At 33.6% G+C, this 18893-nt stretch overlaps 4 protein-coding genes across 4 annotated transcripts; 1 reads left to right on the top strand and 3 right to left on the bottom strand.

Moving 5' to 3' along the window:
• Positions 1-3106: 3106 nt before the first annotated feature.
• On the top strand, positions 3107-4332 carry RO3G_00449 (uncharacterized protein; the record flags this gene model as incomplete). Its single annotated transcript, XM_067655040.1, has 5 exons — positions 3107-3308; positions 3375-3596; positions 3697-3823; positions 3875-4189; positions 4236-4332. The coding sequence occupies 5 exons, from the start codon at positions 3107-3109 to the stop codon at positions 4330-4332; spliced, it is 963 nt and encodes a 320-aa protein (XP_067511141.1).
• A 554-nt stretch (positions 4333-4886) lies between these two features.
• RO3G_00448 (uncharacterized protein) lies at positions 4887-5293 on the bottom strand (the record flags this gene model as incomplete). Its single annotated transcript, XM_067655039.1, has 2 exons — positions 4887-5085; positions 5142-5293. 2 exons carry the CDS (start codon positions 5291-5293, stop codon positions 4887-4889), a joined length of 351 nt encoding a protein of 116 aa, XP_067511140.1.
• A 7223-nt stretch (positions 5294-12516) lies between these two features.
• Positions 12517-14031, bottom strand: RO3G_00447 (uncharacterized protein; the record flags this gene model as incomplete). Its single annotated transcript, XM_067655038.1, has 2 exons — positions 12517-12939; positions 13072-14031. 2 exons carry the CDS (start codon positions 14029-14031, stop codon positions 12517-12519), a joined length of 1383 nt encoding a protein of 460 aa, XP_067511139.1.
• Positions 14032-16298: 2267 nt separating this feature from the next.
• Positions 16299-17693, bottom strand: RO3G_00446 (uncharacterized protein; the record flags this gene model as incomplete). Its single annotated transcript, XM_067655037.1, has 3 exons — positions 16299-17155; positions 17215-17631; positions 17684-17693. 3 exons carry the CDS (start codon positions 17691-17693, stop codon positions 16299-16301), a joined length of 1284 nt encoding a protein of 427 aa, XP_067511138.1.
• Between the last annotated feature and the right edge of the window lie 1200 nt (positions 17694-18893).

Genomic DNA, 18893 nt, shown 5'->3' with positions numbered 1-18893 from the left:
AAAGAAAAAAAAAGTGTTTGTTTATGCTGTGCAATGACAACTCTCAATGTTTACAGCACAGGCCATCCTGCATGTTTATGTAACCATCTCAACAAATAACGCCTTCCCCTTTTTCTCCATAGTTACGGTGTTACATATTCATCAAAGTTCCCATTTTTAAATAAGAGGGCAAGTTACTCGAAATGCTATTGGCTTAGACAATAGATCATTGGGGTCTCATATGATATACAAAAAAGGCCACACTTAGACAAAAAGTCAGTTATAAACGTACATTGTTTTCATCTTACCCAAAAAGAGAAAAAAGAAAAATAAAGCTGCGGCCATTTAAATAATCTACTTTCATACATTCATATACTTTTATCCTATCGTTCGTAAAATCCCATAATCTAAAAATGCCCATTATATTTTGCACAACATTATTGAAGCATTTTCCTTAAAAAGAATAAAAGTTTACGTGGCAGAGTTATATACTGATTTTGGAAAAAAAAAAAGAGAGACTTAATTTAAATTTAAATGATAAACACCCCTTTGTAAACAGATTTAATATGGTTGCTGTATGATTTATGGTCTTCATAAAAAAAGACCGTAATTCCAGTTCAAACCCCAATGTAAGACTTAGTGTATGACGATCTCCCAATAATCTAGCTCTTTACTGTCATAATGAGACCATCATGGTGTGTACATCTTATACATAAAAGGAACTTTGTAATCTATGCATGGAATGACGACTGGCTGAAACTTACCCCTCTTTAAAAACTTTTATCATCATGACGCTTCTTTGCTGCTTTATTGAATTTTCTTTTCAATAAAAATAAATATAAATGTATCCAAAGTATGTCTTTTGTAGCTTCTAGGCTCCAAAAGAACAAATGTAATATTGTTAGCTTATATTTAAAGATAAACTAAAATATAGACCAATAAAGACAGTCTAGAAGAATCTGAAAATAGTGTACGTTGAATTTACAAAGAAAAAGTGGATCAGAATGCACTTAAAACAAAGATAAAAATGCTCATGTTTGAAAACGATTAATAATAAAAGCGTAATGTTATCTTTCTTTGATTTTATTTTGGATTTTACTGTACATTCGAATGTACAATAAATTCAATAGCTACTTTCCATTTTCCTGCAAAATAAACTCAGGTAAAACTGTATATTAGCTATATAAAGATACTGCTTATTGTTACTTCTGACCTTCAAAGGTATGATGTGCTTGCTATTGGGCAGAATAATCGAGTGATTTGCCAAGTTCACTAGCTCTCTTAAAGTATGTGTAAAATCTTTTCTTTGTTGGGCTCTGATGATTACTGATGTACTTTATACTGAACTTAAATAGTCATATGCATCTGTATACAATGTGCAGTCTAAAACCCTATTTTATACATAATCAGTACAATCTTCTTTGCCTTTTCTTTCAATTAATTATTCGGTTTATATTTCAATACTTGTGCTATATTTGCGTCATGTGCAATAAAATACAGCTGTATGATCAATAGTAGTACCTTAGTTGCTGTGAGAAATAAAAAGAAATATGCGTATTAACAGCAGTAATGTATCAGTCCTGTGCTTAAAACCTCTGGCTTAATGACAAATTTTAAGCCTGCCGTTGTAAATTATTTTCTAATACCAAAAAGATGAAACTTTCCGAGATTTTTATCTATATTATTTGCATTGTCTTTTCTCAAGAAAATAATAGCAATAAGAAAAAATAAGTATATTGCTGAATTCCTTATTACTGGTTTGGCTTTTAACCTTATATGGAAAAAAGTTTATTTGTAAAACACAGTTATTTTCAGGGGCAACGTCTCATAAATATGCTCCCGTACAAAATGCATTCTTTTTGTATATTATTTTGGTTTTATGAGAAAGAGAAGCAATTAAATATTATCCAATCTTTTTGTAGTGAAAAAAAATTCACATACGTACAGTATATGCAAAAATACTAAACAAAAGCATATGTTTCAGAAAATTAATATTTGAATCAAAATAAGCTATAAAGATCTCAAGTACATGCATCCACTATATTTACTTTAGTGTTACTCTACTTTAAGCATATTAAAAAGTGCGAACAAAACATTGTGCATCCTGTACAGTAAAATAGAACACCAAGAATCGCCTATGATTAAAAGCCCAACCACTATGAACAGTGTCTTTATTGTGTTTAAGTGGTACGCTCGGACTGTAACGTGATTACACTTGTACGAATCATTATAAATTCTAAACAAGATAAATTTGGCAATTAACGAGCTTTGGAGTTACTCTGTAAGAGCAGCTGACTGAAGATGGTATAAGTAAAGCACTCAACTCTTGAATGCTCATCGTCAACATTCTTTTTTGCTTTGTTTGGGCTATAAACATCATATTCTTAAAGTTAACTGTAGGATCACGAGTTCTTTTGAATGGCTCTTAACAAGAGAATTTAAAAAAAGCGCGTAAGTCAATTCGATAAATTCTTATGAAGCACTAAATCAGTTACATTTAATTCTTTATCCCTTCAGCATTTCATTCTTTAGCTCGGGGTTTTAGTTAAAGTTTGGTTTTACCAAGACAAAGGCTGGTTTTGATTGTACAAAAGAAATTCTAGTCTGCAGCTCTTGAAATTATGTTCAATTAGTAAACAAAAAGTACCATATTACAACTTTTAGAGACAAAAAAAGATACAGGCTGTTTAATTTGATTCGCCCAAGTAGATATGACCTTTTAACGAAGTTTACAAGCACTGTTGTACTGAAGAGTGTATATTGGCTCTTTTTTAGTGCCATACTGCTGTAAGGGTGGGAAATTTGCTTATTTTATGAGAGTATATGTTATATCAAAAGTTCGAATAGAAACAGAAATACAAGAGATAACTTTGCTTAGTAGCAGCATAAATACGCAAAAGCCTACCTTTCAATTTGCGACAGTTTTCATATGGAAGCAACAAATAATACTCATAAATTCATAACCTCAATAAACAGTTGATCCCCAGCGACAGAAATTATATTTGCTTAATACTATTGACTTTCAAGCAAATCAAAGCATAATCAAGTTTATTTATACATTTCTTGCAAAAAAATAAAATAAAAAAAACACAAAAAAGAAAGACTCTTACAATTTTCAAACCAAAATATGCCCTTTTTGATTTTTCCCATAGGCCTGAGTTGCACACCCTTTTTTTTTTTTTTGACCATGTATACTTCGCGTCAATTCCAAAGTCCAGAATACCAATACAATCCACACAATCCACCTTGGCAAAAGCTTTTATGGGTTAGGCAGAATTATCCAGACAATTATGTGGACGAAACTTTTTTAGATGAATTACAAAGAAATGGTAAAAATTGCCATGTTGCATCAATTTTACTTTTTATTTTCTTTTTCATTTATATTCAACATGTAGTCAACGTTCGAAGTTATGATTACTGGACCACCGTTTTTGAGTCAGGCGTTATTACTCAGCAAATAAGTAGTGTTGTTATATTTATCGCCATCTTCATTTATCTTCAAAATAATATAATGTCTGGACATCACTTGATCTGGACAGGATCGTTGTCAACAGGCATTGGATACATATTTTGGGACCTAATTATGTTGAAAACAAGGAATAATTATGAGTTCAAACGTAAAATAATAGAACGTATATAGGCTCTATACCTATTTATTTAATTGTATAGGTCAGCGAGTGGCCAAAAGCGCATTTTTTTTCTTCATTACCTTATTAGGATTGTCGCCCATATTAAAGACCTTGACAAGCCAAATAAGCCACGATACTATTTGGGCGCTTACTGTTATTTGCTTTCTTATAAATGTACTATTTCATGATTATAGTACACAGACAAGCATTATCAAGTAAAAGATAAAGTAAATCATCTAGAAAGGGAAACTTATGTCATTTTGTAGAATCCCTGGATCACTATCAACTAATGCTGCTATCTTTGCTTCCGTTTTGTTAGCTTCTAGACTTAATACAAATACAGACGTATTTGGCTTACTGTCATTTGCAGTTGAATGGTTTTCTTTATTCCCAATTTTCAGAAGACACTTGAAAGACTTGAATTCAAAAATCCAAGTCATGCTTACTCTAGCTATGCTTCTGGTCTGCGTAGTGTTATTCTTTCCTATATCTAAAGCCGTTGTCTTTATCTATATTTTAGGGTTCATCTTTCTTACTTTTATTTGTCCTTATTGGCTGATATTTATTCAAAAATACAAAAAGTAAGCTTGTTTTTAAAAAAAGAAAAAAAAATAATATTTTTTGTAGTGAAATACATGGACCTTGGGATGAAGCCAGACCACGATTACAAAGGCCTAGAAGGAATCTGTACAGAAAAAAGAATATAAAAAGTATGCCGTCATAAATATATTTGTGTAAATAAAATTAGATTCCCTCTCTTTTGGTGTCTTTACTAGACACAATCAGCCATTTTTAATTTTTGTCTCTATCGATCCGCTTTTATAAAAAGTTGCCTTTTTTTCTTGTTTCTTTTCCCGTAAAATATGAGGAGAAAGATCCTTAAAGAGAAAGTAACATGTGATAGAGTATTGCACTTCCACAGTGTGTATGTGTGTGCGCTCATCATGTTTATAGTGCTTTATTAAGAACGAGATGTATCATCATGAAAACTAGTTTTTAGTTCTTTTGATAAGAAGGGTCATCTTTTTTTTAAATAAGCAAGAGCTTTTTTTTCTAGTAAATGTATATTAAGGGAAAAAGAAATATAAATGCTCTATATACAATATTTAATTGGAAGTGGGAAGAGGTCGTTATTTAAATATAAAATTTAGTCTGTCATACTCGTGGTAGAAGACACAGATGAAGTTTTACTTGATGATGTAGGCCTTGGTTTATCATACAGATGGCACTTGTTTTTTTTAAACAAAACTTTAGCTTTATACAGTATTTAAGTTAAAATTACGCATTTACCTTATGAGCGTGACGATACCACAACATGTAATTATTTTTCTTTTTGGCATTACTCGCAGGAACAAACCGCTGACACTGATGGCACAAACCTTCAATAGTGTCACCTTTCCCCAGTCTTTGCTTAATAGGCTTCATAAACGGTTTTCCAGAGACAGAGGATATGCCATGATAAAACTGTTTATGGTACCTGGTGTTTACTGTAAGTAACAACGAACGACTTCTTCAAAAAATAAAAAAGCTTACCAGTAGGCGCTATTTTTGAGTTGAAGCCATTTACCAGGGACACAACTATCGCAGTAGCCTTGCTTGAGATGGCCTGTATAGCGAACCCATTTGGGTGTATAATAATCACCCTCATAACGCGGTTTTTGACGACGGGGCATGGCGGCTAACATGTTTGGCGTTGGTTCAAAATGATCGTAAGAGTCGGAAAAATTATCTTGCGGGTTATTTGGCGTCGAGAAATGAACTGGTTCTCTTTGTCGACGGTCCTTGGATGAAGGGTTAAGTTTTATTGGATGGGAGTATGAATCGTAGCGTGGAGTACATTTGCGTGACTCTGACAAAGAGTGTCGAGAGTAGCTTAGACGGTTAGGAATAGGTTCACTTGCACTAGAAACTACAGTAGGTATATAGGATGCACCTTCTGGCGGAGACTCGTCTGTAATGGGATAAGTAAAATCAGAATGGACTGGTCCAGTGAGCTTCAAAATTGGTGCAGATGATGTCCAGTTGACATAACCATCTTTCTGCTTTCTTTCGTCTTTTGGTTTATTTTTATTCTCAAATGGTATACTCTGAAACCAAGTCAATTTTCCTCCTGCTGTTCCAGCTGCTGTAAACGCGTGATTTATATGATCTGCTTTTGGTGAATGATGATCTATCGTGGATAAGACATCTAATTCTGTACAAGTTGGATACACAGCACTTCTACAAACAGGTGTCACATTTTCTTCCACAGGGAAAGAGGTTTCATTTTTCATGACGTTGTTGTAACTAAAAAATACTTTGAAAAAAGAATAGTTAATAAAATGTAAATATAACGGTTGAATACGTTGTTTACAGTCTGTGCTGTCTTGAATATATGATTCAAAATAATCAAAATTTATTGGGGGGCTCCATTGATTGTCAAAGAGAGAGAGATTTTCCAATGGTAGAAAAGAGCTTGCTTCAGAAGCTATTGCGTTTGAAGAGTACATTGCTTCATTAATGCAATCATCAAAAGATTGAGCGTCAAAGTGTAAGGGTGGATTCATTTGTTGTGAAGGACCACATTCTGTTATGAGTTCGTGTCGCGTTGTTGTGAATGAAGACATCGAAAGAAAAGTTTTTTTATTAATAAAAAAAAAAGAGAAGGAAAAAAGAACATGTATGACTCTCTATGCGGTCTTTTTAAAAAGCATTTAGCTAGCAAAATGTTTAACCTTTGGTCAAGTGTGACTATAGCATGTTGAGGGAAACACAAAAAAACGAAGATGGATTCAAATCGTGCTATCCTTATTATCGACAATGAATTGTGTCCCCTGGTGTCAGCTGGTTTTCAACATTGAACAAAAGAAAAACATATATTGTTTTTCTCTTTGAATAACAAGGAAATAAAAGACAAATCAAGGGAGGTGAAAAATAAGGTATGATGCACATCAACGGCTGTCAAATTACCGAAGAGAAAAAATATGCTTTGATTTCCTTTAAATATCAAAAAAAATTCTCTTCTTTTGTTTTCTTTTATTGTTAAAAGGATAAGCTAATCTTTTTGTAGTTACCTATTTTCCTTATGCACCATTTTTTCTTTAAAAGCTGATTTTTGTGTTATTTTAGTATGAACTATATCGGTATTTTAATCGGTGAAGGCCAGATCATTCAACAAGGGCAAACTTTATACAAATCCAATATTAGGTAGTTAACCATCTGTTTTGCATCTCTTTTGTTTAAACCATGTTTCATATACTTCAAGGAAGACGCTAACCCAGTTTATTCCTTTAGTATTTAACATAAAACAAGGTAACGTACAACAGAAACTATAATTGTTCCTTTTTATTTGTATCTCCCTTGAAAAGTTACACATATGCACCAAGAGCTGGTTTGTTGGATGCGGTATTTAGAATGATTGAAAGCTTAAACAGCTCAAATGTGTTTCCGACAAATTTTATTTTGCGTAAAGCATGCCTCCTTGTTTTGCCCTCCCAGTTGACACGTTAAGGTTGGTTTATAAATGCCTTGCTCTGTGATTGCATTTTACTATAATGTTAAGGAGAAAAGCTTGGAAGTTTAGTTACAATCTTTGAACATAAATTCCATTTTGAATATATGCATTATTTTTTTTGTTGAATTATACAAATGGCATATATTGCTCATGCTTAAAAAATACATCTGATTGAGCATATAGTATCAATTTTTTAGGCTAGAGATAAAGATATAAGCAAAAATAGCACGATATATAATATGAGCCCCTTTTGATTAAATAAACAAGATGTATAGGATACAAAATCCTCTTTGAACATACTAATAGCTTGATTTCTGTGTATCTGAGTAATCCTTTTTTTTCAGTTACATAATCTTAAACCAAATGTTCTCTGGGTGATTAACATTTGAAGTGAATAGTAATTACGGGAAGGGTATGGAAAAAAGCACAAAAGAGGAAAATGTTCACGTAATCTTACCAGATGGTTGCAAGATGGCAGTACAAAAGCACAGACAAAGAAAAGGCATTTTGTGATACGTAAACATGCGTCTTTCAAATGGGTGATCGATAGGACCATAAAACGATTGGCTTTATCTGGGCTTTTCATTGTTCCTATTTGTTTGCTTTCGGTTCGGACCGTTTTTTTTTTTTTTTTTTTTTTTTTTTTTTTTTTGTTGCTGCTGTAATGATTAAATCTTTTGTATTGTGTTCTTTTTGGCTATGGATGATCTATTATTATTTTAATCGTTTTAAGGTCCACCTTTTCTATTATCGTTATTGAGCGTCTGATTAAGTGACATGTCTTGTATAGTTTGTATGGTATTGAAAAAAAAAAGATACAATGAAATGCATCCCTTGATAAAAAGTCTGAATGCAACGGAGTATGAAACAGCATAGCATGAGATGAGCCACATGAATAATTGTATTTTTGTCTACTCTTTTCTTTAACTATTTCCATTAAGATGAACTTGATAAATATTAGTACAGTCATAAAACCCAGGGAACAAATTTCAGATGAATACGGAGCTTTCATTATCGCCTTACTACGGGCCAAACATACACTTCAGGAGATCGCAGATAATTTGGGCCTTTCCAGATCAACGGTTGATACGCTCATCCAGAAAGGTCAAGAAAGGCAGCATCACCATCCAAAATCATTCAGAGAGGCCAAAGGCGCTTACTAAAAGAGATTTAGTGTACCTGAAAATCTTTTTGCGCCGACAACTGATATTCCAAATGGCAGTGCATTGGGCATTATTTTGTGACACTGTGAAGAAGGTTGCTTTTGGAACTTATTGAAAAGCAGCGCATCAGGTATGCTTTCATTCTTATCAAGCATTGATAAAACTATCTTTTGAGGTCGGCTATTTTCATAACAGAAGAGTATGGGTCAAAAAGCTCATGTTTTGGACCATGAAAGGACTGGAATAAGGTAGTCTGGTTAGATGAATCTCGCTTCTGCCTTTTTAGCAATGATGAGCTTAGAAGAGTCCTTCGAATAAAGGGAGAAAGGTTGCTTTTGCAATATATAAGCTTCACAACCAAATATGTAGTTCATTCTGTAATGGTTTAGGAGCGTTTTACTGCTGGGAGAGTCAGTTTCCTTGCTGTCGTGAATGGCACATTGAATCAAGACGGGTATGTCAACATCTTGAACTAGCCTATCCATCCTTAAATTCAAAAAAAAACACGCCTAACAGTTACGTCTTTCAAGAGGATGACGCTCTTTGTCATATGGGTCCTAGATACAAGGGTGGAAGCGGACTACTGGTATTGATGGCTTTTATATGTGGCCTCCACAAAGTCCTGAACTCAATTCAATTGAGAATATTTGAAGCGATTTGAAACTACAATTGGTGGGCATGGGAGGTGAGCTTAGCACATGTGATAATCTGATCCATGTGTTGAACGAAGAATGGGTCCTTTTACTTACTGAAACTTTAAGAGAATTAGTCGGCAGTATGCCAAAAAGACGCTAGTTTATTCTAAGAGCACACGGCTACCATATCCGCTATTAAAATAAAAACCTGTTTTACAGGCATACTTTTGTGTCTTTTAAGCTTTTTTTATGTAGCTTTATCCTTTATTTCTTATTAGCAATTACTTGATTAATGGGATATTGAAAATGAAATTCCGATGACGTATATTGGAATTTAACAACCTTGTATCCAGGAATTTTGTCAGAGACTTTACTCTTAAGTGTTGTTCGGTGCAAATTAGGTGCTGTCGTTGATACTATTCAGATTCTCTTTTATGCTGTCGCTCCATTTGGAAAAAAAAACATCTTTTAGGAGGATTTTCATAATGCTTTCATCGGCCTTGTTGATAAAATCCAATATACCATAATACATATGGTCTTATAGACGGATATCGCTGCATTTTTCGAGTTTAGCTCCTTTTCTTGAAATCTTTTTTCATTGTCGGTATATCATTGTTAAAAGGTTATCTAGTCTCATTGTAGAAAAAAAAAAAAAAAAAAACATTGTCCTGAATATAAAAAACTCATTAGTACTTCAAAATAAATGTGTATTTAATAACAATACTTACTTCGTCTGATCCATTAAATTTGAATCATCATTCAATGTTGAAACCAAAGGCGATCCAGTTGTAACTTCTATTTCGTCTTTGACCATATTCTACAAAAATAATAACACTAATAGTAAGTCCTTCACTTCATAAACCACTATAATTTTGTCTGCAAGTTGTCGTCGGATTTCCTCACTTCAGTTTTAAAAGCAGGTTTTTTTTACAGTTATCAGTATGGTGTTCTTCAAGTGGTGACTAAGAAGAGATGAAGATTTTTATCAATCAAATGCTTTATATACTTTTTGTGCTCAGCAGTAGTAGGCTTTGAAAGACCACTGTTCTTCTTAGATTTTTCGCAAGGTACCTCTCCAGTCTTTTTATAACTTTTTCATCATCTTTCAGCAGTATGAGGGATGACTAAATGCTCTTTTACGAACTTAGTTATACTATCTTTTTCCTTAGAATTTTGAATCATTCGATTTATAGACTTTTTTCTTTGTTTGTCGGTGTAATTGTTGTATATTATCGATTCTGACTTCAAGTTCTCAGTTTTTGTCTGTTTAGTTTTCTTTTCTACAACAATTCATTTAGAAGGCTTAAAAACTAAATAAATCTTCAACCTTGTTATCGCTTCAATAGCAATGTTAGAACCTGTAATATGCATTAAGACGTCTTCCATTGGATCATAAACTCGATCCCTATGTTCGTTGAAAATATTTCCCTGTCCATATTCGTAAAAAGTTGTTTGCTATAGTGTAACTCTGAAATAAAAGTGATAAGATTCATAAAGGTGGTAACTGCTTCAGGAACCTGTGGTGACAAGTAAGGTTATTGTTCTCGACAATCTGAGTTGGCCTAAATCGACATTTTTAACTCAAAACGACGATTACTTCAGCATGAACGGACAAAAATATTTCACTAACCGACATTTGTTTTTCATTAACAGATTTTTATATTTCGTAAGCCGACAAAAGTCATCGTACCGACTGCACAAAAATCAAAAGGAGATTCAAAAGTCAAGGTATCCAGTGTTTAGTTCATGTGCAAAGCTTATGATTTAAATCTTACGATCCTCATTTGTACTATTTATATAATTGAGTATTTTTAAGAGCACAAATCTAAATCCTTCTATTTAAGAACCCTTGTACTGAAATTACATATAAGAGATCCAATTCAAATGACCATTTAACAAACATATGAGTTATAGCAGTTAAAAAGTCTATTTCAATGTTTAAATTAATCATGTGATTTATCTTGTGCTTACCTTAGTTTACGCCTCAAGCTCATATTACGTGATCATAGCTTATTAGGATTGTCATCTTTTAGCATGTAATCTTCTCATCAGGAGTGACCAAGATCATATCGCATATAGATCAGCCTGGAGAAACTAATTCAAAGCATATACGGGTAGTAACATATTCTTTAAGGAGCAGTGGGAATATTTAAATGGTCCTGGTTTATTAACCATCAAGCTTTATGTGATCCAGTTCCTGTTTATGTCTAGTAAGTTTTTTAATTTGTTTGCTCTGTAAAAATGTATAACTTGAGCACAATTCACTACTTTGTGCAACATATGTCCATTGAATAAATGGCTGTATATCCTCACTTCATATTTGGACTGGACCATCTTTGGAAGAGTTCATCATTATTTTATTATTACACACAATATCACGTATGATATCAGTGTGCTTCCGTTGAAATGAAGCAAAAATAATAACTGCTTCTTCTCTACATTACTTTTTGTTTCTCAATATTTTTAAAAACATTTTGTAATGAAATTGAATAAAGATAAATTTATAGAAATGAGGTTCAACTATCTGTAAGTTTCGAAGAGGATTAAATTATGGTAAAACAAACTGACGTTTAAAAAACCTGCAAACAAAAATCATTTCTTCTTTTTATCTCTATTCACTTTAAACGTCAACTGTGATCAATTCCCTTTTAAATCTTTAAAAAAATGCGATATTTCCCGAATGACAGCTGAATATTAAAGACATAAAAAAATCTATCGAAGATAAGCGTTCCTTTGTATGCCCTAAAGTAGTCGCAGCTGATCCATTTATGGAACGAAGAGGGTCTTTCATTGGAACAAGAAGATTTTGGAAAAAGAAATATTGCACATATGTTAAAATGATGATTTTAAAAAATATACAACAGGTTATAAAGTAAGAGCATAAGCATAAAGAGAAAGTAAGATCACTGACCCCTTAGGAATATCTTGAAAGTTTCACAAGTACGAGAATAAACTAACTTTCTATCTCGGACATTTATGACTTGTATGATGAGGGGTTTTTTTTAAAGCCACTTGAATACAAGAGTCGCAGAACGAAACCTTTTTGCTTCACAAATAAACATAGTACACGCTCTTTTTCTTTTACTAAATCACAGGCCATTATCCCACTCATTCACTTTCCCCCTGAACCTAAGATCCAATACATTCTTTTGGTAAAAAAGGATGGATACATATTTTATCATCAGTTTTGACTTGACTATATTTTTCCATTTGAACACTGACATGTGTTTTCTATGCTTACAGTCAATTGTAATGTGAGATATTTAAAGAAATTAGTCTGAATAAAGGTTAGCAGCAACGAAATTTTGGATAGTATATTATAAAATTGGATGCCATAGCATATACAAATTCATGATCAAATGTGATCTTGGGGAGTGTAAAGTGTGCCAAATTGCATCTGGATCAAAAAAACATAGTCTATTTTTGCCTCGACTGTAAAACCAGTCCAATTGCGTTTTCATACTCAGAATTGAAGAATTTCACGAGTTTCAAAGCTCAATTTCCTTAATTCATATCAATTTCCATATAGGACTGCCTTCGGCTTCGTACCATTTTTTCATCGAATTGATTTCATAGAGAAAATATGATTGTTTTTATTTTACAAGGTATGTCTGTATTTACAGTTTTTTAATGATTCTGTTGTCAATTAAATATGTTTCTAATAAATCTTTCAGATGCGTATAATACGGCGCAGTATAGGCTGAATTAGAATGAATATTGATATTATAATTGGTATCTTCAGTAAACGTACTTTCACAACTGCCATCTGTAGCATGACTATTGATACTACTGCTACTGCTTCCGACACTATAGTTGCTACACGAACTGGTACTACAGCAACGTAAATTACTGCCATATTGATCTGAAGAAGAAGTGTGAGTTTTGATGAGCATACTAGAATTTTTATGATATATTCCAAATTGAAGTTGATTCTGAATAACTTTTGAAAGTACAATGGTGTTGGCCCTTGCTGTTTCTCGAATGAGGTTGTCAGAAGATTGAGATAACAGGTGCAAGACATCCAGGGTGGTTGATAGCCACTGCATGTCAAACATACAAGGCGCGACGTCCTCCAACAGGGCATATAACTTGGTCGCTGCATCTGCACATATTGAAGTGATCATCAGGGCCCGCTCACCATCCATGCGGTGCATATGGGCAGACAGACGTACCTTTTGAGGTGACTGCATCACTTTGGACTGCAGATTAAGCCAGTAGACATAGTACACCAAATTAGCTCGCAGGGCAAAAGGACGAAGGGTACATTGACGGACGACCTTGGGGTCCATGTATTCAAACGGACCCTTTCCAATCCGCAGCCCGGGTGGTAGCATTTCCCAAAATTGCAAGAGAACTTCCTCGAGCTTTTGAATCGATGCGGATGAGATGTTATCGAGCATGCCACCAAAGAAACCAAGAAGAACTGATTCATCATCGGCTCCGTAGCGGGAGATGGACATGATTCGGATCAAGAACAGAAAGCAGCTGATGGATTCCCGAATGTGTTGGTCTGCCAGTTCGCATGGGAGAGGCTGTGGAAAGAGGAAGATATGAGCGATGGTATGAGCGTAACCTGTGGGAGTGTCCTGGTTCTTTAAGAACATGAATTCGGTGTAGCGTGCGATATAAAACACACGGGTCCGTATTTGCTCTTGCACCTCATCTTCGTGACACTTTGGTTTTATCGGTTTCACCTGATTGATCATTTGCCAGCAGAGACTCGAGCTGGTTCGTGCTTCTTTTCCCTTAAAGGCAAACAAGTTGCCCAGTGCAATCAAGTGTAAGGCACAGCATCTCTCCGGTGTCGGTTCCTCATCTTCAAACAGATCATCTTGAAGCTTTTTCCTTGCAGCTCTTCGGCAAGCATCCGCTAGCTGTGCTCGAGTGTATGAAAAACCAGAGAGGTCAGCATGATTACAAGGTGAATAGGCTGTCATGAAGGCAACCGCGTTGGCTAAAAGCGAATCCAGCTCGCCACAAAGTTTTGGTAGATAGATTGGTATTGGAAGCATAGGCAGGAGATAGCCAAAACAGGAAAAATAATTTTGAATCATTTTAAGTTTGAAATAATGAAATTGCTGATAAAAATGGTTGGTGGGTATAAGAGGAGAACCGGCTCGCTCTCGACCCATTGAGCGAAAGAGTGTTTTGAATACACGTTCGATATTCATGAATGGATAAGTTACGTCCATCATTCGTCTTCCACCTCTGTCTGAAATAGTTGGAATCGGCGTTCCTGCTGCATGGAAAAAGGACAAGCCTTCGTTGACAAACGTTTCCAGATCGGATAGGGATTTGACTGTTGTTTCTACCTGAATCCCTTTTTGACCTCTAGATATCGTCAAGCGCCATGATTTGTGTTTGCAGTCGGGCCATTCGCAGACCGAACAGTGGAATCCTTTCTTTAGTTGTAAAAGTTGTAAGCGTAACTCCTCTGTTTGCTGTTCTAAAGCTCCTATTACGTTCAATAATTCATTTTGCTTTGCGGTCGAGACATTTTGTTTTAGTTTGGGTGGTTTCTCTGTGAATTTAAATACGCATTCTACATTTATTCTCTGACACCGCTCACATTTGGAATTAGTGTTGTCTGAATTGCATTTTCGTCGATGTTTTCTACAATTCTCGCCTAAACCAAATAAGCGTTAAAATTCAGGATTACAAAAGCAGCAAATAATAAAAACACACAAGGCTTATTTCTTTTTGGTTTGTCTGATTCCTCCATTCTATAAAAATTGCAAGAAAAAAAAAGGGCAAAACAAAACAAAAGCCTGGTTTATTAAGTTGAAATTTTAGGTTTTTTTTATGTAGCCGAATCCGAGCTAAGTAATACATTGCGCATTTCGTTGTCAGTTTAACAAACTGAAGAGTTCATATGAGTTTTAATTTTTTTTATTTTTTTTTCTTATAAACATTATTAAATGATTTTTTTTTTTTGCTATCAGATAAAGGGCATTCTACATAATTAATTTATACTTTGACTAATAAAAAATATCAAATTTAGAAAGTAGAATGCTCTTTTTCATAATAAGCATTGCTAATAAAGAATGTCAGACATCGGCAGTGTAACTTGAATGCACATAATGCTTTTATTTACATACAAGAGAAGTTTAATACCTCTTTTGGTAAGTATGTAATACAAATTGGGCCAAAGCTTGAAGTGAAAGTAACTAAATTTGTTTACAATCAGAAGGATATGATGAGGAAGTAAACACATTTACACCTTCCCTTTTTTTTTTTCTTTAATAAGGCGATGTATGACGGGATGTATTGTAAAAATACAAAAGTTATTCATCTTGTTTCTATCAAAATCCTTTAGATTCTGCAATAGTATGTAAATTTATACCAAGTCGCATAATCATGGATAAGGTGTCAATAATTAATGAGAAATAATAAAATTAAATAAATGAATGTCATGCAAAGAATATAAATGACACTTACCCAAAGATATAATCTACTAAAATACTCAAACTATGAACCACAACAAAGTTATGCTGACACCAATTTCTGACACCAACCACATTCGTTGTGAAATCGTAAAGAGGGGTTGCTTGGAGTCTAGTTGAATTAACAAAAGCCGTGGAAAATCATATTTTCGATGATCGGGGACATGTTAAGAAATTGTTAGGTTACAATAGGAAACTAGACTGAATTTTAAATAAGCAAAGAATACAACCCTCAATAGCCAACCAAGGCTTCATGCATTCTCTGTGGCCAACATTCAGATGTACCATGAACTGTGATGTTTAGGATTGAATACGATGCCCTGAGGGGGGCGAAGGGCATGTTTAAAGCGATAAATTGTGTAAAGAGACCTGGTCTTTAGATGTGTGTAACCTATCGAACCCTTTGGAATGTGCACAGTGCGTGTTTGCTGTGAAAAATGGATTTAAAGAGTTTTAGCCAGCCTTCGTCCTCTTCTACATGATTCATCCAATCCAGTTCTTATCAGATCAGAATCTTGCTTTGAAAGTTTAACTGAAGTCGTGCATGTATATTTCTTGCTATACAAATTCAAAGGCATTCCTTATTTTGACCTTGTCATTCATCCCAACAAGAGATTGAGAAGACATTTAAAGACAGGATGGGGAGAAAGTTTAAGGTTTAATGCTATTAATGCAAGACATATGATTTATTACAATTCAAGAAAGGAGGTTAGGAAATATAGTTTGAAAAGGGTAAAGTGCTATTTTGATATGAATGTAGGTGTAGAGAATGAATTTTATAAAAAAAAGGATTAAAAGAGAATACAAGTTGATATTTGAACGTGTTTTTAATAATGATTAGATATTAAATATTATAAAAAAGAAAGAGATAAAATCTAATGGAAGGAAGAGAGAGAGAGAGAGAGAGAGAGAGGGTGTTGCTATGATATGTAGTATAATTTATGAATGAAAATGACTTATTCATTTAAATTATTATGATTGTCATCTGTAATGATACTCATTGTTGTACTATAACTTGCCGTAAATCTACTCACAATCTTATCAAGTCCTTCACTTATCTTACTCCATTTGAACACTTTAAGATTCTTTTCGATATTTCTAGGCTTTGGTTTTGGATAACTCATGATTTGCTTATAAAATTCTGCAGTATCTTGTTTATGTTTTGAGATTGTTTCAGGCACAAGTCCTTCAAGGTTACGTCGTACACGATTTCTTTCTTCAGTCGTAAAGACAACACCGATCACGAATTGCAAGAGACCTACATAATCCACAGAGGTAATATAGTAATCCTGCCGTGATTCCCAATAGATACAAGAGGTGATAAAGTCTGGAGGATCTCGAGGATGTTTGGGTCGATAAATGTTGAATTGAGCAGTGACAGAATTTGTGCCTTTTTGCTTTCGCCAGAATTGAACAAGTCTTCTCTGATCCTTCTTTTCTTGTTCTGTCCAGTCAGTCGTCATCTCTGTCAGGTCACCTTGGATCGTGAGTGTGGCATGACTGAGAACGTTGGCGAATGGATCAAGGGATAGATCAGGGGGTGGATCGATACCGGATGTGATTGGGATTGGTTCAGAAAACTGAGGTTGAATAGGTTGAAGTGGATACAATGGGTGAGCGGGCATGATGCTAGAACGAAAGTTATTGGGTAATAAAGGCACTGTGAGATTGTGTTGAGGATGATTAGAAGTGAATGAATCGGGTGGTCTATAATTTGGGTAATTTTGTAATGAATCGATTTCTCTGTGTGATAATCCAATAAGAGGTAAATGAGGATAATAATAATGTGGTAAATAAGTTGAATGGCGTTGATCTAATTGTAATAGAAACAATAAGATGACTGAAATAGAAAATTCAATTTTACTAAAATACCTGCAATTCTGGTCCTTTTCATATTGTTGTCAAGATCATCATTTAAATTTATTCTTTTATTCTTGTAAGTAAAATAACCAGCAAACCAACTGTCCATGACATCGATATCATCTTCAGTTCCTTCACGTATGATGATGAGATAAATAGGTACTCTTTCTGTACTTGTAGAGCTTTGAATTGGAATATGAGAGTGAAATGAGATGGTTTGATGATTTATTGTGAAATGAGTAGGAAGAATGCAAGAACCAAATGTTATTCTGATTAAAGCACTATTAAAATTATTTAATGTTGTATGAATCATGAATACATCACCCGATTGTCCTTGTTTTGGATTAAAATCAATGATATGTGGTGCTTGATATAGACTCGTAGGTTGACTGTGTGGTAACCATTCTTGATATCTTTCATTTCCAAAATCTATTAAAAAATAAAGTTAAAATTCTGTCATTGTCTTTATTATTTTGTTTACTTTGTGTCATGAATAATTAAAAAATGAAAGAGAAGAAGAAAAGAAAAACTTTTTTTTTTGTGTGATTTTCGATCTGTCAAAATAGAAAAAAAAAAAGATTAGCTTTTTTCTAAAAAAAAATAACTACGGGAAAAGAGTAACGAAAAGGAAAAAAAGAATTAAAAAAAATAGCAAATCTTTAATGAAACAATTCATATTCTCTTTCTCTTTCTTTTTATTATAAAATCCAATTCATTTTTCTTTTTTAAAAGAAAGAAAGAAAAAAAAAAAAAAAAAAAAAAAGAAGAAGAGAGAAAATACGGATCAAACAAGAGAACAATAGAAAAAAAAAGGGGGGGGAGGGTTAGTTTAATAATAAAATAATAAAAGAAAAAGAGATAAAAAGATTTGCTATTTTTCTCCATTTTAATAATTCGTATCCGATACCATAACGTTAAACGCATGGTCGTACACGGTTCAATATGCGGAATAGGTAACTTACTTTATGTAAAAAGAAATAAATAAAAAAGAAAAAAAAAAAAAAGAAAAGAAATGCAGCCAACAAAAGATGACAGGTAATTGAATATGTTTTCATTTAATTACAGCCATAAATAAATGTAAAACACACTCAATGAAATACTTGCTTTTGTGTTTTTTTGAAACCTTTCCCTTGTCTGAGATACATTTTTGTCCTTGTGTATGTGATATCATCGTTATTACTGTAACGAATTTACTATTGAAACAATCGCTGTGGCTTATGTCACTTGCTTTCATTTTTTATTATTTGTGAATTCACTGTGTGTGCATGTGTTTTTTATTTTTTTATTATTTTTTTAACCGACAATGAAAGCTATTTGTTTTAGTGATGCAGACTAACATAATTCACTAGATATTGTCTTTGCAGTGCTGATAAACACATCTTGACCACCTCAAGATCCTTTCTCTCTCTCTCGTTGACAATAAATCAATGTTTTCACTCTAGAAAATATACTGTTTGAGTAGATTGAAATGATGTTTTTTAGGATTAAAAAAAAGAAATTAGATTAAGCCAATCTAGCAGTGAACGCACTTTTTTTTGAATACAATTTTATCAATTCAAAATCTAAAGCAGTTCAATAATTACATTCATTCAAAAACATACACACTTTGGATAAAACTATTTTTATCAAACAAAATAACCTATGCATCAATGCATCTTGTAACTGTACGGCGGTAAACATTACGGTTGACG

This window comes from Rhizopus delemar, genomic scaffold (assembly GCF_000149305.1).
Source record: "Rhizopus delemar RA 99-880 supercont3.1 genomic scaffold, whole genome shotgun sequence".
Classification (NCBI taxonomy): domain Eukaryota; kingdom Fungi; phylum Mucoromycota; class Mucoromycetes; order Mucorales; family Rhizopodaceae; genus Rhizopus; species Rhizopus delemar.
This window is presented reverse-complemented; position numbering and strand designations above follow the sequence as displayed.